This window comes from Hemitrygon akajei, chromosome 2 (assembly GCF_048418815.1).
Source record: "Hemitrygon akajei chromosome 2, sHemAka1.3, whole genome shotgun sequence".
Lineage (NCBI taxonomy): Eukaryota > Metazoa > Chordata > Chondrichthyes > Myliobatiformes > Dasyatidae > Hemitrygon > Hemitrygon akajei.
This window is the reverse complement of record NC_133125.1, coordinates 23,621,130-23,642,863: the sequence shown is the minus strand read 5'-3', so window position 1 is coordinate 23,642,863 and position 21,734 is coordinate 23,621,130. Positions and strand designations below refer to the sequence as shown.

The window sequence follows — 21,734 nt, the reverse complement described above, 5'->3', positions numbered from 1 at the left end:
TTACTGGTAGATACAAAGCAGCTTCTTTATTTGACAAAACAAGGTACAGCAGGCATCATGCTTTCAGTGGAAAGGTCTGCTGGCCCAACATGGGGCTCAGTATTTATTTGCTGAACACAAAGGACAATTCCATATTTACAAAGTATAGACAATGCTTTCGAGGCTACATGCAAACTTCACACCTTCTGGTTCACATCCATCCCGCAGACTCCAACATCATCTGTGGACTGGGATTCACAGCTTTTAGGAAATGCATTGTTACAAATTAAATCCACAATACATTTTCAAGGAACAGAAGACTGGTAGCCAAAGCCATTTGCTAAATGTAAATGACCCAAACCCAAAAATCACTAACAGTATGGATAATATTTAGTTCCTTGCTCCATGTCATGAGATTACTGAACTCCCTACCACCACCTAGGTCCTATCACTTCTGAAGTGCCAATAGCATTACACTGTTTACTTTTTAACTTGTGTCATAAATACACCTTCTGCTAAATGCCAATCTTCTGGAATACATTTTATTATTCGTTTGTTTATTTGTGGTAATGTTACTTTAAGTGTTGTGTCTGAGTTATATGTACTGTGTTATGCACTTTAGTCCTGGGGAATGTTGTTTTGCTTGGCAGTGTTTATGTGTATGGCTGAATGACAATAATTTTGAACTTGAAGTTGTAAATAAATGACCATGCAGATGCTCCTGAGGAAATTGTTCCCAAAAGGAATCCTGTACTTTGTGGGTGTTGTACAAGAAAGATGTGCTTGTAACTACAATATAATCTTCATCCATTCATGAGACCAGGCACTACATAGTAACATAGAAACAAGTTAGTTTATTTGAATTATATTTATTTTTTTAAAATAGTAAAACTTCAGAAACAAAAACATAACTGCACATTGCAGCAAAAGCCATAATGTTTTATGAGAAAAAGATTTCCACTTTTCACAACTCCCTTCATAAGATGACAATCAACTGAAGCAATAATGCCCACTACACAACTAAGTTTTTGAGTATAAATTGTCTAAAACATTTCAGTCAGCACATTCGATGACTAATGAAAACTTTAAGCATTGTTTTTATAAATCATTTTATGATTGTAAAAAAGGTGACTGTCACACAAACTAGGCTGACAGCTGTCAGATTAATGAGGAGAAATTTTTCTAGACAATTTAACAACCTTGCATATTTTCATTCAACACAATTGTTGTATCAAGAATAACACCTTACAAAGTGCCACAATAAACATTTCTATTTCCCATACCACCGATAACTTAATTGTGTGGTTACATCTTTGTTTTAGTCCACGAGATTAAAACTGCTTATCTCAGCATCAGCCACATTATCTAAAACACACATAGAGATGGCACTTTACTTTTTGAATAAGTGTAACTGCTTCCTTCTGCATTTAAGACATTCATTTCCTTGGTTTAAATTCTATGTAATGGCCCCCTTCAATGCTTCTTGGGTTTCTGGCTAAGCTGAAGACCTGGCCTGTTAAGGTGTTTGAAAGCACTGTTCTCACTGTTAAGATTTTCATTTCTTCCCCATGTGGAAGAATTCTTTTCTATACAACAACTAATTAAAAATTTGCTCTTAAATTTCTTGATGCCAAGTTACATTCTACATGCAATGGTAAAATATTTCAATAAATCAGTTCATGAACACGTTGCCTTCTGCATTGCTTCAATTAAATTTCTAGTGTGAAGAGCCAAATGTAGCATTTTCATCCTAACAACACACACAAAATGCTGGTGGAACACAGCAGGCCAGGCAGCATCTATAGGGAGAAGCGCTGTTGACGTTTCGGGCCGAGACCCTTCGTCCTGACCCCTCGGCCCGAAACGTCGACAGCGCTTCTCCCTATAGATGCTGCCTAGCCTGCTGTGTTCCACCAGCATTTTGTGTGTGTTGTTTGAATTTCCAGCATCTGCAGATTTCCTCGTGTTTGATTTTCATCCTAAATTGTGATTATCTATAGAGTGTAACAATCAAAAAGTTTCATTCTTTCTCAGAAGGGTCAACTATTCAAGAGACAAGGTCATGTGCTGTGAGTTCTATGGTTCTATATCAACTTGAGTTCTGAAAAGTTACATTTTGTTTTAATGTCGGCACTTCTAGTGTTTATACTGGAATGTCACGAGATCATAAAATTAGTACATTAAGAGGAACATTTTAAAAGATTTGGCCTACATCCACTTCTCACAGGAATGCTCCCATTAATGTTTTATGAAAAAATGATCTCATTTATTTCCCATCAAAGAACAGACTGCATTGTATGCAATTTAATAAATAGATTACTAGTTTGTAGTTAAATTTCCTGCTTGAGAATGCTGAATCGTTCACAATCTACCAATGCACTTGTGAGCATGGTTTATAATGAGACTAACAACTCAAACTAAATCACATTATGGTCACCAATAAACACCAGACAACACAATAGATGAACACTACAATTTTTAGAGTTATTTTAATTTTAGCTAATCTTTTGCGACAACAACACAGTGAAGAGCAAGCTACTTTCTGCAAACAACTTGTAATTTCAATGCATGAAGAGCTCAATTTAACAGTTTTCCATTTGGCCACCATCTTAACTAACAATCTGCATATACAGGTGCGTAATAATAGAACTTCCCATCCATTTTTACTAGAGCTCTGGCTCATGGTGAAACAGTAAAATCAATGCTTTAAATCTTGGCATAATATTTTGAAATTGTATTGTTGGTAATGTATCTTCCAATATTTTATTAACAGGAAGAATCTTTCACTAACAGTTATAATCTCTGCATCATGTTTTATCAGATTAAGCAATATTATTTTTACTAAATATATTCTCTCTGATAAGTTATACATTAAATATTCAGTTGCAATGAAATTAATTTGTAACTAGGAAGATGGTGATCACATTGCAATATGCCAAAATGCAACATTACAAATTAAACCTTTTGCCAATTTCAAATTGTTAAGATTAGGTATGATTTGACAGGTATTATTTTCCAAATATATTGAACTGCCACTTAAACATGAAGCCAGAAACTAAACTAAAATAATGAAAATTCTCAGCCTTTGAGTTACTTTTAAGAGGAAATGTTAAGATCAATTTGGGCCAATTACACTTAGCTACAGGAAATTTATTATTTTTGCTCAAACAGTCTTAGGAAAAAAAGTACATAGTTTCTTCCACATACTTTTAAATATAATGCTATGGAAATTATTTCTTCACAGTTTATAAAACCACAGAACACAATGGAACAAGATGCAAGGGCCTTTTTATACATACATCAGACAAATATTAAACACAACACTTTCTTCCCCTCTCTTTCTTCCTCACCATTCATTTGTCAGTTTTTTAAAAATAACTTTTATTCTACTGAACTTCACTACTTCTCCAAGTTCTATTGGGACAAATCAAATTTGTATTTCCATACATCTTCAGTGGTGTAAAGTCAAACTTGTCCAAAAGTACAGTTTCCAGAGTTGCTGCAACATGTACTGCGGAGAATGGGAGAATATCTAGGACTGAAAGAAGATAAAGTACATTAGTAATTTTTATTTACCTTGCCAAGGATAATTCAATAGCATTCCTACACAACTCTAAATGCATGGCTAAAAGCATTCAAGAACCAAATCGTAAAACCCAAAAGAATGTATCAATGAGAGATCATCTTTTCAAAGTTATCATCCCTTTACTACCTTGAAAAGATCTGAACTGAGTGCCCAAACATTGAAAAAACTTCTTTAATTCTTTCATTAAAGATGACAGATTATTTTACATCAAATATAAACAGCAATCTTATCTAAAATTGTGACCATAGTATAGATTTAAACAAAATGTACTGAAACCTTAAACTTGTGCAAATGTCAGTTGAAAACAGCCGAAATAGTAGATGGAGCTGAACTGAATATTGAAATATCAACTGCTTTGAATACAACTTACATTTATAAATGGCATATTTAGACCAGTTAAAGACAATCTAGCATAAAGAGAATAAATAAATTGTTTTATTAAGGTCAAAAATGTCTGAAGATCAATGTCCCTCATGTTAGTTCTTCTTTAAAAATGTTAAAATGTAATCAATGTAATTTTCCATTGTCATTTATTTGCATCCGCAAAGGAAACAGCATTATGAAGGACCCCATGCACCCCTCATACAATCTCTTCTCCTTCCTGCCATCTGGGAAAAGGCTCTGAAGCATTTGGGCTCTCACGACCAGACTATATAACAGTTTCTTCCCCCAAGCTATCAGACTCCTCAATACCCGAAGCCTGGACTGACATCTTGCCCTACTGTCCTGTTTATTATTTATTGTAATGCCTGCACTGTTTTTGTGCACTTTATGCAGTCCAGTGTAGGTCTGTAGACTAGTGTAGCTTCCTCTGTGTTGTTTTTTTATTATTACGTAGTTCAGTCTAGTTTTTTGTACTGTGTCATGGTGCTGAAAAACATTGTCTCATTTTTACTATGTACTGTACCAGCAGTTATAGTCGAAATGACAATAAAAGTTGACTTGACTTGACTTTATGACAAAGGAAGTCAACAGAATCAAAAGTTAGGCCTAACATCAAGAGTAAGATGGAGATAATAAATGACAAGGAAATCGGCAGAGATTCAATAGAGGTTTGGTTCTGGATATATTCGATTAAATTTTACTAGAAATAGAAAAGAATGCTTCTATCAGTAATGTAACAAATACCCGTAAATGATATGAATAAGCTGTAATGATGAGGAATTAATGCCATTCAATGAGGTCTAGCCAACCAGACTACTGAGCCAAGCGTCTGTTGGCACTATGCTTCCTATTTATTGATCCTTGATAAAGGTGCAAATGTGGGCAAAGGCACATTCAAGCTTGGACAAAGTCAGGATGCATTCCACATTAACTGAATCTCAGTCTCTGGGCCATCAAATGAAGAATGAGCACTCGAAGAAAGCAGTGAAAGGACTTTCAGAATCCACTGATGAAAAATCTTTTGGAATATTTTCAGGAAGATACTTCATTCACAAATGAGTTGTAGTATGCTGTATTTTAAGTGCCATTAGCTAATTACATTATGTAATAACTTAGTTTTGCTTTATATGAACAAAAATTATTTTTACAGTATATAGAACGTGGTAATATAGAACTTGCATGTGGTGTAATATTCTACAACATTTCAAGATGTTCGCACAGTATTTCTTCTGCTAAATCCTTTCTAAATAAAGCTGAAACGAGAATGCATGTGAAGGGAAAATAATAGATTACTATCAATGTTTCTGTTACTTCACAAGCAAATTTTCATGGTTTCTTTAAACACAGGCTCATGTAAAATAATTACTGTAGATTACAATACAGTATTCCATTTTCTACAAGAATATTTTTGAATTGAAATGTAAATGGGTTAGGAATACTGTATATCATACTGTTAATATGTGCAATATATGTAATAATATGTTAGCATTAACTATGATGGTGATGATCGTAATACCTGCCATTGTCATGGTTAACATTTGATTAATGAACAGAATTACCTCCCCAAAGATGCCAAGTCTGCTTTCTGTCTGTGGTAGCTTCATTCCTATTGGAATGCGCTCCCAAAGCTGCAGCAACTGTTCTCCAACCTGTGGCTCTAGCTCCTAAATAGAACAAAAAGTAAGACAAAGTCTAACTTTATGATGTCTTTTAGCACCATTTTAAACAGTTTCTAATAGCACACCACTCTTAGCCCATAAGAATACACATCTATGAAAATATGCATTACTCATTTGATCCAGTCCCTTTGAATGACAAAACTCAACTCAAAAGCACTTTATATGAAATGCATATTTTTTGAAATTCAAGGAATAGGTGTACAAAATTATTGACAAGCTTAATTAGATTTAATAACAAAATATTTTCCATGGAATGCATATCTTTTGAAAATCATGGAATGGATGTACAAAGTTACTGACAAGTTGAATTAGCTTCAACAACTTCCAATTGCAATTAAAAGAACATATTGATTTAAAGAAACCCATCAATTCTAAACAAATTTTCACAAGCAGAAGAGTAAACAAAATAAATTGACAATAAAGTCAATCAAGCTGCAAAGGAGGGTCAAAATACATTAAGATGTTAAAACTGTAAAATAACACAATAGTCACGATACATTAATTAATTAATCAATGATATAAATCAAAGTAAACAGGTGAGATCCGAAAGTACACAGGTGACCAAAATTAGAAACTAAATAGTCCAGATAATTCAACTTTAGGGGTAAAAAACAGGCAAAAAGAAAAAAGGATGGTGCATATCAATACAGTGGAAAGAAATTATCATGACTTCTCAGATCGTAATGCAAAATCAATTCATAAAGAGCAAAGAAAAGTAGCTAAAAGCAGTAAACAGTGGTAAATGTTATTTATGGGCCACCAAATTGTGCAGGTAATATTGGGTTTGGAATAAATCAGGAAATTGGATGTGCACATATCAGAGGTAATATAGTACTCAAGATCGAGCTTAACCAACAGTTCTACTCAACAAACCAAATGTTGCAATAACATGGATGAAGAATTCAGGAAGCACATCAAATCAACCAGGTTGATAACCGGGGTTATTTTAGGTCATATTTTTAACGTAATGAAAGAGGGTTAATTAATATTCTGATTTTCAAAGAACCAATAGGGAAGAGTGACTATAGAATGACTGAATTTGACTTTGAGTTTTTCAAGTGACATACTTCAATGCAAAGTAGGGTCTAGATAAAGAAACAAAGAAAGCAAGAAAAGAGAGATAGCTGTGATTGATGGGAAGAATACATGAAAATGGTATGACATCATACAGATAATGATGATATAAAGGCTCTAATAATTTAAAGCAATATGAGCAATTAGCAAAAACAAAATCCTTTAGGGCATAAAGACTTAAAAGCGTATGTGATTCATCTGAGGCTGACGAGAAATTAGCAAAAAATCCAAGAAGTGTGTAAAATGCCAGGAATATTAGTAGGCCTGAGGACTGGAAGCATTTTAGAACTCAACAAAAGAAGACCAAGAAATTAATAAAGTTAAAATACCCAATAGTAACAGGAACATCTAGGAGCAGACAGGAAGACAGATTCTGGAAAGGTGTAATAATAAAAGGGTTGTCGTGGTGGGACATTTTAATTCCCCAAATATTGATTGGCATTTTCCTAGAGTAAGGGGTTTAGAAGGGGTGGAGTTTGTTAGGTGTGTTCAGGAAGGTTTCCTGACACAATATGTAGATAAGAGGCTGTATTTTATCTGGTATTGGGAAATGGACCTGATCAGGTATCAGGTCTCTCAGTGGGAAAGCATTTTGGAGATAGTGATCACAATTCTATCTCCTTTACCATAGCACTGGAGAGGGATAGGAACAGACAAGTTAGGAAAGCATTTAATTGGAGTAAGAGGAGATATGAAGCTACCAGGCAGGAACTTGGAAGCATAAATTGGGAACAGATGTACTCAAGGAAATGTACAGCAGAAATATAGCAAATGTTCAGGGGATACTTGCATGGCATTCTACATAGGTCTGTTCCAATGAAACAGGCAAAGGATGGTAGGGTATAGGAACTGTGGTGTACAAAGGGTGTTGAAAATCTAGTCAAGCACAAAAGAAAAGCTTACGAAAGGTTCAAAAAACTAGGTAATGATAGAGATCTAGAAGATTATAAGACTAGCAGGAAGGAGCTTAAGAATGAAATTGGGAGAGCCAGAAGGGGTCATGAGAAGACCTTGGGGAGCAGGATTAAAGAACACCCCAAGGCATTCTATAAGTATGTGGACAGCAAGAGGATAAGACGTGAGAGAATAGGAGCAATCAAGTGTGTCAGTGGAAAAGTGTATATGGAAGCAGAGGAGATAGCAGAGGTACTTAATGAATACTTTCCTTCAGTATTCACTATGGAAAAAGATCTTGGCGATTGTAGGGATGACTTACAGCGGACTGAAAAGCTTGAGCATACAGACATTAAGAAAGAGGATCTGCTGGAGCTTTTGGAAAGCATCAAGTTGGATAAGTCTCCGGGACCGGACAAGATGAGCCCCAGGCTACTGTGGGAGGCAAGGGAGGAGATTGCTGAGCCTCTGGCAATACTCTTTGCAACATCAGTGGGGACGGGAGAGGTTCCAGAGGATTGGAGGGCTGCAGATGTTGTTCCTTTATTCAAGAAAGGGAGTAGAAACTGCCCAGGAAATTATAGACCAGTGAGTCTTACTTCAGTGGTTGGTAAGTTACATAAAAATACAGAAAACCTAAAGTACAATACAGGCCCTTTGGCCCACAAAGTTGTGCTGAACATGTCCCTACCTTAGAAATTACTAGGCTCTCTATTTTACCAAGCTCCATGTACCTATCTAAGAGTCTCTTAAAAGACCCTATCGTATCTGCCTCCACCACCGTTGCCAGCAGCCCATTCCATGCACTCACCACTCTGTGAGTAAAAAACTTACCCCTGACATCTCCTCTGTACCTACACCCCAGCACCTTAAACCCGTGTCCTCTTGTGGCAACCATTTCAGCCCTGGGAAAAAGCCTCTGACTATCCACACAATCAATGCCTCTCATCATCTTATACACCTCTATCAAGTCACCTCTCATCCTCTGTCATTCCAAGGAGAAAAGGCAAGAGTTCACTCAACCTATTCTCATAAAGCATGCTCCCCAATCCAGGCAAAATCCCTGTAAATCTCCTCTGCACCCTTTCCATGGCTTCCACATTCTTCCTGAAGTGAAGCGACCAGAACTGAGCACAGTACTCCAAGTGGGGTCTGACCAGGGTCCTATATAGCTGCAACATTACCTCTCGGCTCCTAAATTCAGTTCCACGATTGATGAAGGCCAATACACTGTACGCCTTCTTAACCACAGAGTCAACCTGCGCAGCTGCTTTGAGTGTCCTATGGTCTCAGACCTCAAGATCCCTCTGATCCTCCACACTGTCAAGAGTCTTACCAATTTCAAGCCTGATAGCCTCATAATAACCCTTACTCCAATTAAACGCTTAATTCTAACTTGTCTGTTCCTATCTCTCTCCAATGTTATTGTAAAGGAGACAGAATTATGATCACAATCTCCAAAATGCTCTCCCAATGAGATATCTGACACCTGACCAGGTTCATTTCCCAATACCAAATCAAGTACAGCCTCTCCTCTTGTAGGCTTATCTATATATTGTGTCAAGTTGATGGAAAAGGTCAGGAGAGGCAGGATTTATGAACACTGGGAGAGGAGTAATATGATTAGGAATAGTCAGCATGGCTTTGTCAAAGGCTGATCGTGCCTTACAAGCCTGATTGAATTTTTTGAGGATGTGACTAAACACATTGATGAAGGTAGAGCAGTTACATAGAAACATAGAAAATAGGTGCAGGAGTAGGCCATTCAGTCCTTCGAGCCTGCACCACCATTCAGTATGCTCATGGCTGATCATCAGTTGATGTAGTGTATATGGATTTCAGCAAGGCATTTGATAAGTACCCAATGCAAGGCTTATTGAGAAAGTAAGGAGGCATGGGATCCAAAGGGACATTCCTTTGTGGATCCAGAATTGGCTTGCTCACAGGAGGTAAAGACCGGTTGTAGACAGGTCATATTCTGCATGGAGGTCGGTGACCAGTGGTGTGCCTCAGGGATCTGTTCTGGGACCACTACTCCTCGTGTGTTATAAATGACCTGGATGAGGAAGTGGAGGGATGGGTTAGTAAATTTGCTGATGACACAAAGGTTGGGGGTGTTGTGGATACTGTGTTCTGCTTTCAGAAGTTACAGTGGGACATCAATAGGATGCAAAATTGGGCTAAGAAGTGGCAGATAGAGTTCAACCCAGATAAGTTTGAGGTGGTTCATTTTGATAGGTCAAATATGATGGCAGAATAGAGTATTAATGATAAGACTCTTGGCAGTGTGTAGGATCAGAGGGATCTTAGGGTCCGAGTCCATAGGACACTCAAAGCAGCTGCACAGGTTGACTGTGTAGTAAGAAGGCATATGGTACATTGGCCTTCATCAACCATGGGATTGGAGTTTAAGAGCCGAGTGGTAATGATACAGCTATATAGGACCCTGGTCAGATCCCACTTGGAGTACTGTACTCAGTTCTGATTACCTCACTCCAGGAACGATATGGAAACTATAGAAAGGGTGCAGAGGAGATTTATAAGGATGTTGCCTGGATTAGGGCCCATGCCTTAGGAGAATGGGTTGAGTGAACTTGGCCTTTTCTCCTTGGAGCAGCAGAGGATGAGAGGTGACTTGATAGAAGTGTATAAGATGATGAGAGGCATCGATCGTGTGGATAGTCAGAGGCTTTTTCCCCAGGGCTGAAATGGCTAACACAAAAGGGCACAGTTTTAAGGCACTTGTAAGTAGGTACAGAAGAGATGTCAGGGGTAAGTCCTTTATGCAAAGAGTGGTGAGTGGGTGGAATGGGCTACCAGTGACAGTGGTGGAGGCAGATACGATAGGGTCTTTTAAGAGAATTTTAGATAAGTACATGGAGCTTAGAAAAATAGAAGGCTAAGGGTAACCCTAGGTAATTTCTGAAGTAAGTATATGTTCAGTGCAGCATTGTGGGCTAAAGGGCCTGTTTTGTGCTACAGGTTTTCAATGTTTCTATGTGTAGAATATGAGAATAGACCAATAAGGGAACTAAAAACAGACTGTAACACATTTTATAAATATGTAAAATGGCAATAATTAGTGACAGCAAGTGTGGGTCTATAAGAGAACAAGACAGGAAAAATAATAACAGTGAGTAAGCAAAAAGGATTAATCATTGTATCTGTCTTCACAGAAGAAGTGGAAAATCTGTCAGAAATTAGAGGATCAAGGTAAAGTAAGGAAAACCAGGGGAATAAAATAATAATGAAAAATTATACCAGGAACTGATGAGTTTCACAGTTAATAAATCACCACAGCTGATGATTTATGTCCCAGATATTTGAAAGAGGCAGCTTTAGAGGTAGTGTATGTTCTGGTTATCATTGGAATATAGAACATAGAACAAAGGACAATACAGCACAGGAATAGGCTCTTCATTTATTGATATCTATGCTGACTACGATACAACCTAAACTAATCCCATCTGACTGTGCATGGTTTGTATTCCTCGGTTCCCTACCAGTTCATGCCTCTGTCTAAATGCCTATTAGATATTGTTGTTGTATCTGCTTCTCCTACATCCCTTCACATGACGATCCAGGCACTTATCACAACACTTGCCTTGTATATCTCCTTTAAACCTTCTTAATTCTACCTTAAACCCCTGCCCTCTAGAATTTGACATTTCACCCTGGGAAATATAGTATGACTATCTATTTATGCCTCTTATAACATTAAATACTTCTATCGGGTTTCCCCACAGCCTCTGGAGCTCAAGAGAAAACAATCCAAGTCTGTCTTTATAGCAATTGCTCTTATGCTGATGAACCTCTTCTGCACTCTCTCTAAAGCCTCCAGATCTTTCCTAAAGTGTAGCAACCAGAATTATACAAAATACTCCAAGTGTGGTCTAACCAGTTTTATACTGTTGTAACACAACTTCTCAACTTTTCCACTCAGAGCTTTCAATGATAAAGACAAGAGTGTTATCCAGCTTTTCCTCCCTATTTACTTGTATTGCCACTTTAAGGGAGCTTGACCCTGAGATCCCTTTGTATATTAATACTCATGAGGGTGCTTCCATTTTCTGTGTACCTTTCTTTAGTGTTTTATAGAATCATACTGCATGAAAACAGGCTATTCACCCCAACCCTTCCACACTGACCAGTGGGCACACTTCAGTATTAATCCCGTTGTTTAGAATGAATACCATCTTGTTCTCACTTGAACATCGCAAGATGCAAATACAGCAGTAAGTATCAGAGAAAATGTTCCAGAGCTAACCTGAACAATGTGGCTGGTACGAAGAAACCTCGGAGGTCTAGCTAGTGATTGTACATCTGGAAATCTAAGATGTGTTAGCTGAGTAAGTATATCATTGCAGGGCAGCTGATCAGATCAGGAATAATTAACACATGGTTTTAGTTATATGACATTAAAGTACATCATAGTGGGGTACGATAGCTTTTCCCATAACACGAATGTGCTTTGACAGTGGGAATGTAGCCAACTTCACCTACATCAGTTTACAGCACTAAAATGCTCTTAAAAAAGATAAATAAGAACAACTGATTAATAATTCTTAAAGGAACTAAATACAAACTTCAATTACATGTTCAAATCAAGTTACTTGCACGGACAGATATTAGTGAAGAGAATAAAATGGAGAGTAAAACAAAGTTCTAACAGAACAAAATATTCATCTAAACATACAAATAGGTAAATTTAATTTTGTATAAATGCTCTTCTACAGAAAAATATACACCAAATACATATTCAAGATTAGGTCATACCTGTCCATCTCTGCTAATCTGGACTTTCTTATTATCATTCCATGGGTTGAGGAGATGGTGGGCAATTTGGAAAGGAAGGCTTTCCTTTCTTATCCATTCAACTCGGAAGATCCCTCCTAGCCCAGCCGAACCCCACTCCTGGCTTCTTTCTCTCCCTATCTCAGAGATCATTCTGGCAAATCCCTAAAGAAAGCAGAGCAATCTTTAATTAGTTTTTAAATCATCTAATTTTCTCCCTGTAGATGATCTGTCCTATTACTCAACCAACAATTAGGTGGTACTTTAAAAAGTTTCAGTTCATTATTTTTCACTCAGTTCTTGTGCAGTAAGCTTTACAGTTATATTCACCAAAGATATAATGGAACAACTTTTATCTACCCATTTATTTATTTAGACATACAACGTGGAACAGGCCTTCCAGCCCAATGAGCTGCACTGCCAGCAACCTACCTATTTAACTCTAGACTAATCACAGGACAAGTTTTCAATTAACCTACCAACTGGTAAGACTGTGGGAAGAAACCAGAGCACCCAGAGGAAACACACATGATCATGGAGAGCATGTACAAAATCCTCACAGTTGCAGCCACAAATAAACTCCAAACTTCAATACCCCAAGCTGCAACAGAGTTGCGGTAACCACTCCGAGGGTAGAGCAAAGTCATGATGGTGTTAAACGGCGATTCGTTGGCTTGCATCTTGAGAAACAGCTCTATTTCTGTCTTTGATATTTCTTTTTTCTCCTTTTCAAGGTTCATTTGAAGATTTTTTTTGCTGGTGGGGGAGGGGGTCATTGCTTTGCTGCTTCCTGTGTGTGGGAGGGGGAGCTGGGGGGGGGGGATTTGGGGTTCTAACGTTAAACTGTCATTCATTCTTTGGGGCACACTCCTCTGTTATCGTGGATGTTTGCGAAGAAAAAGAATTTCAGGGTTTATATACATTTCTCTGACATTAAATGTACCTATTGAACTATGCTACTGTGACTTTTGATGGTTACACCTTGGCTTTTCATAATCCATCAAAATTCACTAAAATCTCAGAATAAAACTTCAGATCTTGCGCATTGCTGAGACAGTCTTCAAGAAATTCAATTTGCTGCCAAATAAACTAAACTTTTCAGGATGGAAAAGTCAAGAAGAAAGAACAACAGCAGACCACGTGGAACTCAAGCCTTTTCCACTGTTTATTTAGAGGCTGATCTGTGATTGAACTCCCATAGATCACTTTGTTAAAGGTCTATTTGTTAAATCTAAAACTTATAATAGATTGACCAGCAATTGGTGTGTGTGAGAGATTGTGCTATACTTCAGCTGTACCACTGCTGTAAAATATTTCCTGTGCATGGCCCTTTGATTTCGACTTTCCATCCAGCAGAAACAGCTCATCTCAAATTGTCTTCTCGGTTATTTTTCAATAGATAATGAAGATGATCAGATCACTTCCTATCCACTTATGTTAACAATATTATCCCTCAGAATCTATGATAAATTCCACATCGCCACTCCAACAAGGTTATTATCTCCTCAAAGAACTCCAGGTATGATCAAAGTAGAACTTCAAAACTGCAACCGCAAAGTGAGTGGAGACACAAAAGACTTCAGATCCTGGCATCTGAAGCAATAAACAACTAGTTGGAGGAACTCAGCAAGTTGAGCAGCATCTCAGGAGCAAAAGAAACTGTTGACATTTCAGGCTGAAACCCTAGGTCAGGAGTCCAATTAAGTGCCCAAAGAGAAGTTACTTGAAAAAGAGCCTTTCCTTGATATTGTAAGTTCTACAAGCAATTAAATGAAAATGAACAGCCGTTCCTTAAACTTTTACCTGAAAGTGTCCTGATCCTTGTACAGAAAATACCAGATACACAATACTGCTTTCCCAAAATGCACGGTTTAATTTCCGTTCATTGCTGGGTGTAGTTGACCAAATTCCCTTTTGTTGCGATATTTCAAGATTACGAAGGTTGCTGCTTTTCAAAATGAAGAAACGAACTGGTACATTTGGTCTTGGTGATGGAGACTTTGACCCCTGAGAACAAAATTATGATATTTTATTAACTTTTAATCCTCTTCTAGAGTGAACAAAAGTCTAACGGAGAAAAATTGGTGGCTAAGAAAGACTGCTCTCTTCTGGGCAGCAGGGGATGATTTGAATCATACTTTAGGACTTTCCCTCAACGTTGCCAAACCACACCAGCTGGCATTATAAATGAAAAAAAATATTCTTACATATATGGAAACTATGCTGCCAGACCTCAAGAATTTACAATTTCTTTCCAATAGTTAAATAGCTTTAACTATTTAGCCTCAGTCTGTTAACAGATAGATTTGCAATGCAAACAGTATACTGAAGTTTACAATTAAACTGTAAAGAATATACTTTGAGCAAATTACATATAAAAATGAATCACTGATGCAAATATTGATTCTAGGCATCAATTTCAAGCTCCTAAAGTTAAGCATTGGTCTTACTGTAACAGCAAATTACTTTTTTTGAAGACACTTAGGTCTTTGACTTTGAGTACTATTTTTGATGATGTCTGGAATTGAATGGTCCGGGTGAAAATTAAACTGAGCACTAGAAAGTGGATTCCTGGCAAGTAAGTACTGTTGACAAGGTCTTCCATCACCACTGATGATGGGGAATAGGTTTATTAGCTGATAATTATACAGGATCAGGTATGTCTTGCTTATTATGAACAGATGTAACTGAGCAATTTTCCACATTGTCAGGCAGATGCCAACATTGTAACTGCTCTGGAGTAAAGTAACTAGAAGCATGAGTGAATTCTCAGAACTGCATCTGGGATGTTGTCTGTTCCCATATCCTGCACTGCATTCAATGCTTTTGGCATGTAGCATGAATAAAACTAACCACAACCTGCAATAGTGTGGGATTTAAGTTAGAAATTGTTGACTACAGCTGCAAAAGTTTCAGCTTGTGCTTTGTACTCATCTCCTGGGCTCCAAAGTCTTTGAGAATAAGAATACTCTTGGGCATTCCAACAATCTGTATCAGTGTATGGTATGGGAACCACACTGCGGCAGACACGAAGGCTCAACAACGGGTAGTCAAAACTGCCCAACACATCACCAGCACAGGCTTACCCTCTATCAAAGACATATATACAGAAAGTGTGCTCCCTCTATCAAAGACATATATACAGAAAGTGTGCTTTGATCAAAATACCAAATTCTACATTCCTTATCACCATCACCTGAGTGAACAGGAGAATGCTACATTACAGGTTCAACAAGAAATTTGGTGCTCTGATCAAAGCACACTTATTTCTTCCTTGTTATGCTCCAGTGCCATCTTACTGCTTTCTATTCCCTCAATCATCCCAAAATTAACCAGGACCCATGTACCATTTTGAGTCTTGCTGTGTCTAGACAGTTGAGACTACGGTGTATCTTATTCAAGGGGCTTGTATTCCCCAAGATTGATGTTCAGTGCAGGTAGCAGCCTGAGACATGATATCACCTAAGGTGGCTTCCTCTTTGAAGACTCTGACAAACTTCTACAGTTGTACACAGGAAAGCAATTTGACTGGTCTCATCACAGTCTGGTATGGGAACCCTAATGTACAGGAATACAAGAGGCTACAGAGAATGGTGGGCACAATCAGTTCCATCATGGATACAGCTCTCCGCACCATCAAGGACACCTACAAGAGATGTCCAAGGAAGGTGATTCTGTTATTAAAGGCCCCCTCCCATCAACAAGGCCATACCCACCTCTCATTGCTGCCATTAGACAGGGGCTACAGGAGCCTTAAGACCTGTAGTTCAACAACAGTGTCAGAGGGTTCTTGAACTGAGCTAAAAAACCTTAATTTCAGTTTGGCCTATATTTCCTTCAACTTATATTGATGGTATTATTTTATTTTTATTGTGTTGTGTAATTTATGTAAAACTTATTTTATGTATGTTTGTTAAGTATGTAATGAACTGCGCTGCTGCTGCGAAAAGCTAATTTTTATGGCATTAAACTTTAAATATGTATGTCCATGACAATGAACTTGGCAATATTATTATAAATATTATTAATATATTTAAATATACTAATATATCATTATTCTACGCAACCAAAGAGCAAGGGAAGCCCAAGAACAAAATCTGAACAATCTCCACATATTTCTTGGTTCGCCTTGTACCTCTAAACACCACCATCCCTGACAATTACCAGCATGTGTACCTCTTAACAGCTGTTCTTTTTAACTTCAATGGCTGAGATGCACTAGACCAAAATATATTCAAATCAACTACTTAAACTTCTGAAAGTGCAATAAGCCACACAAAAGTTGCACCGCCTCAAATCTAGAGAAAAATACATTTATTTTTATCATGATTAAATAAAGCAACAAATACGGATTAGATTCAGTTTATTTAGGTTTCAAATAGTTCAGATAAATGCAAAAAAATCTTCAGTTGTGCATTTCATATAGCATATTTAGAAATTATTTCAATTGTCAAAAGAAAACAAGTCACATCTTAATTAAGTCTTGAAGATTATGAAATATGGAATTTTGTGTAACCAGGCACAACTTAAGACACAGTACTATGCAAAAGTCTCAGATATGTGTTAAAAAACTCCGTAAAGCAAAGATGCTTTCAAAAATAATGAAATGAAGTTTCTAAATATCAAAAAATTAATATAAAGAACAGAAAATATTAAAAACTATATCAAATCAATATTTGGGGAGAGCACCCTTTGCCTTTTGAAACTACATCAATTCTTTTGTGTACACTGCTGTACAGTTTTATGAGAAGAATTGGCTGATAGGTAGGTCCAAGTATCTTACAGAATTTGCTATGGTTCTTCTGCTGAATTTGCTTGCTTCTGTCTTTCCAGGTAATCCCAGGCAGCTGCGATGATGTTGAGATCAGGGCTGTGTGGAGGCTGTACCATCTGTTGTAGAACTCTTTGTTCTTCTTTTTGCTGAAGTTAGTTCTTTACAACCTTGGCCCTGTGTGTGAGGTCATCATCCTACTGCAGAATGAAATTCGGACCGATCAGATGGCTCCCTGATAGTAATGCATGATAGATGAGTATCCACTTGTATTCTTCAGCACTGTGGATTCCATTAATTCTGACTAGATCAACAACTCCATTTGCAGAAATACAGCTCAAAGCTGCAGAGAACCTTTGCCATGCTTCCCTGTTGGCTGCAGACACTTGTCCATGTAGTGCTCTCCAGCTTTTCTATGGACAAACAGCCTCCTGAAAAAGGATCCAGTGCTTTCCAGGCATGTATGACAAACAAGCTCTTCTTGGGCTCCAACCGGGTAAGGGTATCGATTATAACCAATATTTTGATGACAAATTCTGCCATTTTCTTCAGGGATCATACCTGGCCATGTCCAGACCAGTGGTATTTATACCAATAGTCTGTCCCTCCTGATTGGTTAGTCATCCAATCAGGTTCATGCTATTCTGTTTGAGCCAAAAGTTTCAAATTTTGACATGTCAGTCCACACCACTTGCTGCCGTTGTTCAGCATCCAAGTCCTTGTGGTTTCATGGTTAGGTGAGTCTCTTGGCTTTGTTTCCACTTCAGAAGAAAAGCTTTCTGACAGCATCTCTTCCATAAGACCACTTCTGACAAGGCTTCTCCAAACTGCAGAGAGGTGTGTGTACTTGGGTTCCAATGGTTTCTGTGAGTTCTGTGACTTCTGATTTAGAAGGGACATCAGTTTGGTGTATCTCTTATCTACAGTACTCAGTTTCCACGGCCAACCACTGTGTTTCTGATTTTTAATCTTGCCTGTTTCTTTGTGCTTCTTCAGAAGAGCTTGGACAATACATCTTGAAACTTCTGTCCGCTGCAAAACTTCTGCTTGGGAGAGACCTTGCCGATTCAGGATGTCTACCTTGTATTGTTGCTATGCTCACTCATGCCATGCTGTAAGAATTGATGATTTGAAAGTAAACTGTCACATCTGCCGCACCCTCACCTTTTCATTTGGTTGTATGGATATGATTTCTTCTATATCCATACCTGTTTTAGTTCATTCAGCTCTATTTAATTGTTCATTAGCACGTCTTTTTTAATCATGCACTGGGCTATATACCCAGAAAATAACCAAGTTTTTATCTGGAAGATGGTCTTCTACTTAATATGCTACTTTCTTTAATGAAATACAAAAATTTATCTGTAACATTTTATTTTTTGAAAAATGAATGTTTGGAAATCTAAAATTTGCTCTATTCTACTGATACACTAATGCAGAAGACAAAGAAATAAACATCTAAACAAAATATATGTAAAAATTTTAGAGTACCTAAGAGACCTTTGCACAGTACTGTATGACTGTAATAAAAATTAAAAGGGAGAATTAAGCTATGACAGTGGTTCTCAGCATAGGCCATGCTAGATTTTGTAGGGGCCACAGGAGTTTCTGATAAGTTTACCGTTTTTATGAAATATTACTAAAATATATAAATTTTAAAAATTAATATGGGTAATTTAATAGAACCCTGAATGAAATGAATGGGAAAAAGTGCTAAGTGGTGCAAATGGAGCAGCAAAACAGCTTAGCCTGTCTGTGTGTGTTGGGGAGGGGGTCGTTCTCACGCCTCCTGCTTGACTATGCAAACAAACTGCAGATGGGGTGGGGCCGCCTGCAGCAAGGCGATCAGGAGGCTGGTTCTGTTTGCCCCGTGCATGACAGGCAAGAACGTGTGAGGTCTACCACCACATACCACTAGAACTTCCATTAAATCCTTGACACATAGTTTTAAAGGAAGTTCAATTAGGGCTAGGGTTAGAGTACATACTCTTTATTCCCACTCAGAATTTACGTATATAATAGCATTTTATAAATATATTTGCCTAAAAAAAATTAATTTTTTTTAAAGTACTACTTTAAGACAGTCTTTTTCAAGAATTTTGTGAAGAAAATGAAGAAGATTGTAAACTGCAATTACCGGTAATGCATATTGATGGTTATCAAAAGGTAACTGCCTTTGTAGATTTGTTGCACTTTGGGATAGTAATACAGCATTCCTAAGTGATAAGCAGCTTGGATAACAAATTGTCACTGCTAACTTTGACATGTCAGATATATTTGTAAAACTATTTATTAAACAAACAAGGAAAAAGCTGCAATCTCTTATCATGCAAAGAGGCTATTACTGCTTTCCTTGCAAGAGTGTTTTATTGAGCTGCAGAGTGAAATAACAGCTCAAGGAAAATTCAAACACAGCAAGCAAAATCTCTGGATTACTAGTGATGTTCTGGGAGAAAGCAAAGTTGTTTTTTATTTGGATTTCCCAACACTCATCTAATTGAACATGGTTTCAGTCAAGCTATTCGCCTGCTAACAAAAGCTCGTACTGCCTTGGGAAAAGAGGTTATCTCCAATTACCTCCATCCAAGTTGCAACCAGATATTCAAAACCTGATTTTCATTTTGAAAAACTCGCTTATTTGCATCAGCTGCAAGGATCTCACTAAATACCTAAAGTAACAATATTGAGCACTTTTTTGTTGGTTGGATGAAAATTATATATTTATAAATAATGTATCCTATTCAGTGCTTTGAAATATACACCTGTACATTATATTTAACATAGTATCTATAACCTATTAAAACATAAATATTGACTGTATATTAGTGTAATTAGTACAGTTGACCAGAAAAAACTTTAGCAACTAACAGGGATTATGGAGTATGAGGGCCACTGAGGTGAATGAAAGTCACAAATGGGCCATGAGCAGGAAATAGTTGCGAACCACTGAGCTATGGGATGAAACTTGGGAACAAAAACATCTCATTGTTTGAAAGAAATTATTAGATGGCGAACAGGATTAAACTGGGTTTGAAGAAGGCATCTCAAATGGGTTAAATCCTGCATTGTCAGATTTAATGATTCAAAGGGGACATTTCTAAAACATTCCTACCTTGCATGAAGGTGGTGGAGATGGACTGGCACATGGGCTGGGGTAGTTACTGCTGTCTGTTGATTTAACAGATGACTGATCTGACCGGTCATCAGGACTCCTCTTTGGGTGAAGTAAGCCACTTTCCTTATATCGTTGCTGCTGCTGCTGCTGCTGCTGCGACTTCAACTGAATTCTATAAAAAGTAAATTGATAGTTTATATCTTTTAACAAAAGATATCAATATCAAGATTTGAAATGTAAATACAACAAATATACAAAATATGAAAGCTTCAAAGACTATGGAGCAATGGTAATGTACTAGACCAGTCTAATTCTGTGCTACAATCGTCTAATTGCATCATCTCCAAAAAATTAATCGACACCTTTCTATATTAAAGGGTAATTATCCAGTATGTGACCCCAATTTACATTTATACAGTAAAATGGTGGTTTGTGTTTTTACCTAACTATACAATAATATATTTTATAAGTGAGGTATCACTTTCAGATGGGATTCTAGGAGAGTATTCATGGGAAATGACAATGCCAACTGAAAGGCTTTGCTTTTCTCAAGGTCAGAGTATGTTACATGTACATTAAATAGATAAATCTATTAATCTTGGAGTTAACAGGCAATCCTTGCCATGTGAAGCTAACTGTAAATAGCTACATAAACAAGAACAAAATCAGAAATTTCAGGCCAAGGACTGTCCATAACAAGAATATAGTCATTGACCCTAAATCTTTCTTGAGATGTAACTCGCATTTTCACCAGCTTGCGACTGACAGTGAAGGCCAGAAGAATGACAATCAGACAGGAATTTTGGAAACATCTGGCAGAGTGCTCTGCGCCAAATATTTGGATCAATTTGTCAGAAAGTATGACAAAGTGGAGCCCTTTTTTGCTGAATCATATATTTTAACAGAATGCAGCAAATGTGTTCTGTTCGTTACTGGTTTTACATGATGCAATATTGCATGGTATGAGAAAATTATGTGCTTTGTGATAAATTATATGTAGATAAAGATCCATCTTACTGAAGTTAATATGTTTTAACAATTGAACTAATTAATTTAAAATGTCTGATCATAGTTAATTTCTTTTTGGTTCACAGGCATCAAGACACTATTAAAATTACAACTACCTCAATTTTCACTACAGAATTCGAAGTTACACTAACCTTCCAGTCTTCCAATAAAACTGGCAGCACAAGAGTAGATAACACACATGATATACTGTTAACAAAGCAGCAAGGAATCATGTGGAAGAAGGGGAGTAATAGTTTGGTCAATTGCTCCTTCACGCAATTCTCTGCCTGACCAAACCAGGAATCAATCTAATAGACCTTCACTGAACTCAAAACTCAAGATGTGGTCTCAGCTCAGACCACAAATGCAATAAGATTTTGCTGCATATATACTTGATTCTTCTGGCTATGAATGCCAACTATTTGCCTTAACTACATACTGAACCTGCTT

General features: G+C 37.3%; 1 protein-coding gene across 2 annotated transcripts in view; it reads right to left on the bottom strand.

Annotated features, from left to right (window-relative positions):
• Nucleotides 1-832: 832 nt before the first annotated feature.
• The window catches only part of ythdc2 (YTH domain containing 2), an 80,260-nt gene continuing 59,358 nt past the window's right edge, over nucleotides 833-21,734 (bottom strand). For both annotated transcript variants that reach the window (XM_073068640.1, XM_073068648.1), the window contains exons 27-31: nucleotides 20,274-20,448; nucleotides 14,194-14,397; nucleotides 12,373-12,555; nucleotides 5,509-5,613; nucleotides 833-3,517 (exon numbers count right to left, since the gene is read on the bottom strand). In XM_073068640.1, coding sequence (XP_072924741.1) covers nucleotides 3,512-3,517; nucleotides 5,509-5,613; nucleotides 12,373-12,555; nucleotides 14,194-14,397; nucleotides 20,274-20,448 — 673 coding nt within the window. In that variant the 3' untranslated portion in view covers nucleotides 833-3,511. The remainder of the gene's footprint in view (nucleotides 3,518-5,508; nucleotides 5,614-12,372; nucleotides 12,556-14,193; nucleotides 14,398-20,273; nucleotides 20,449-21,734) is intronic.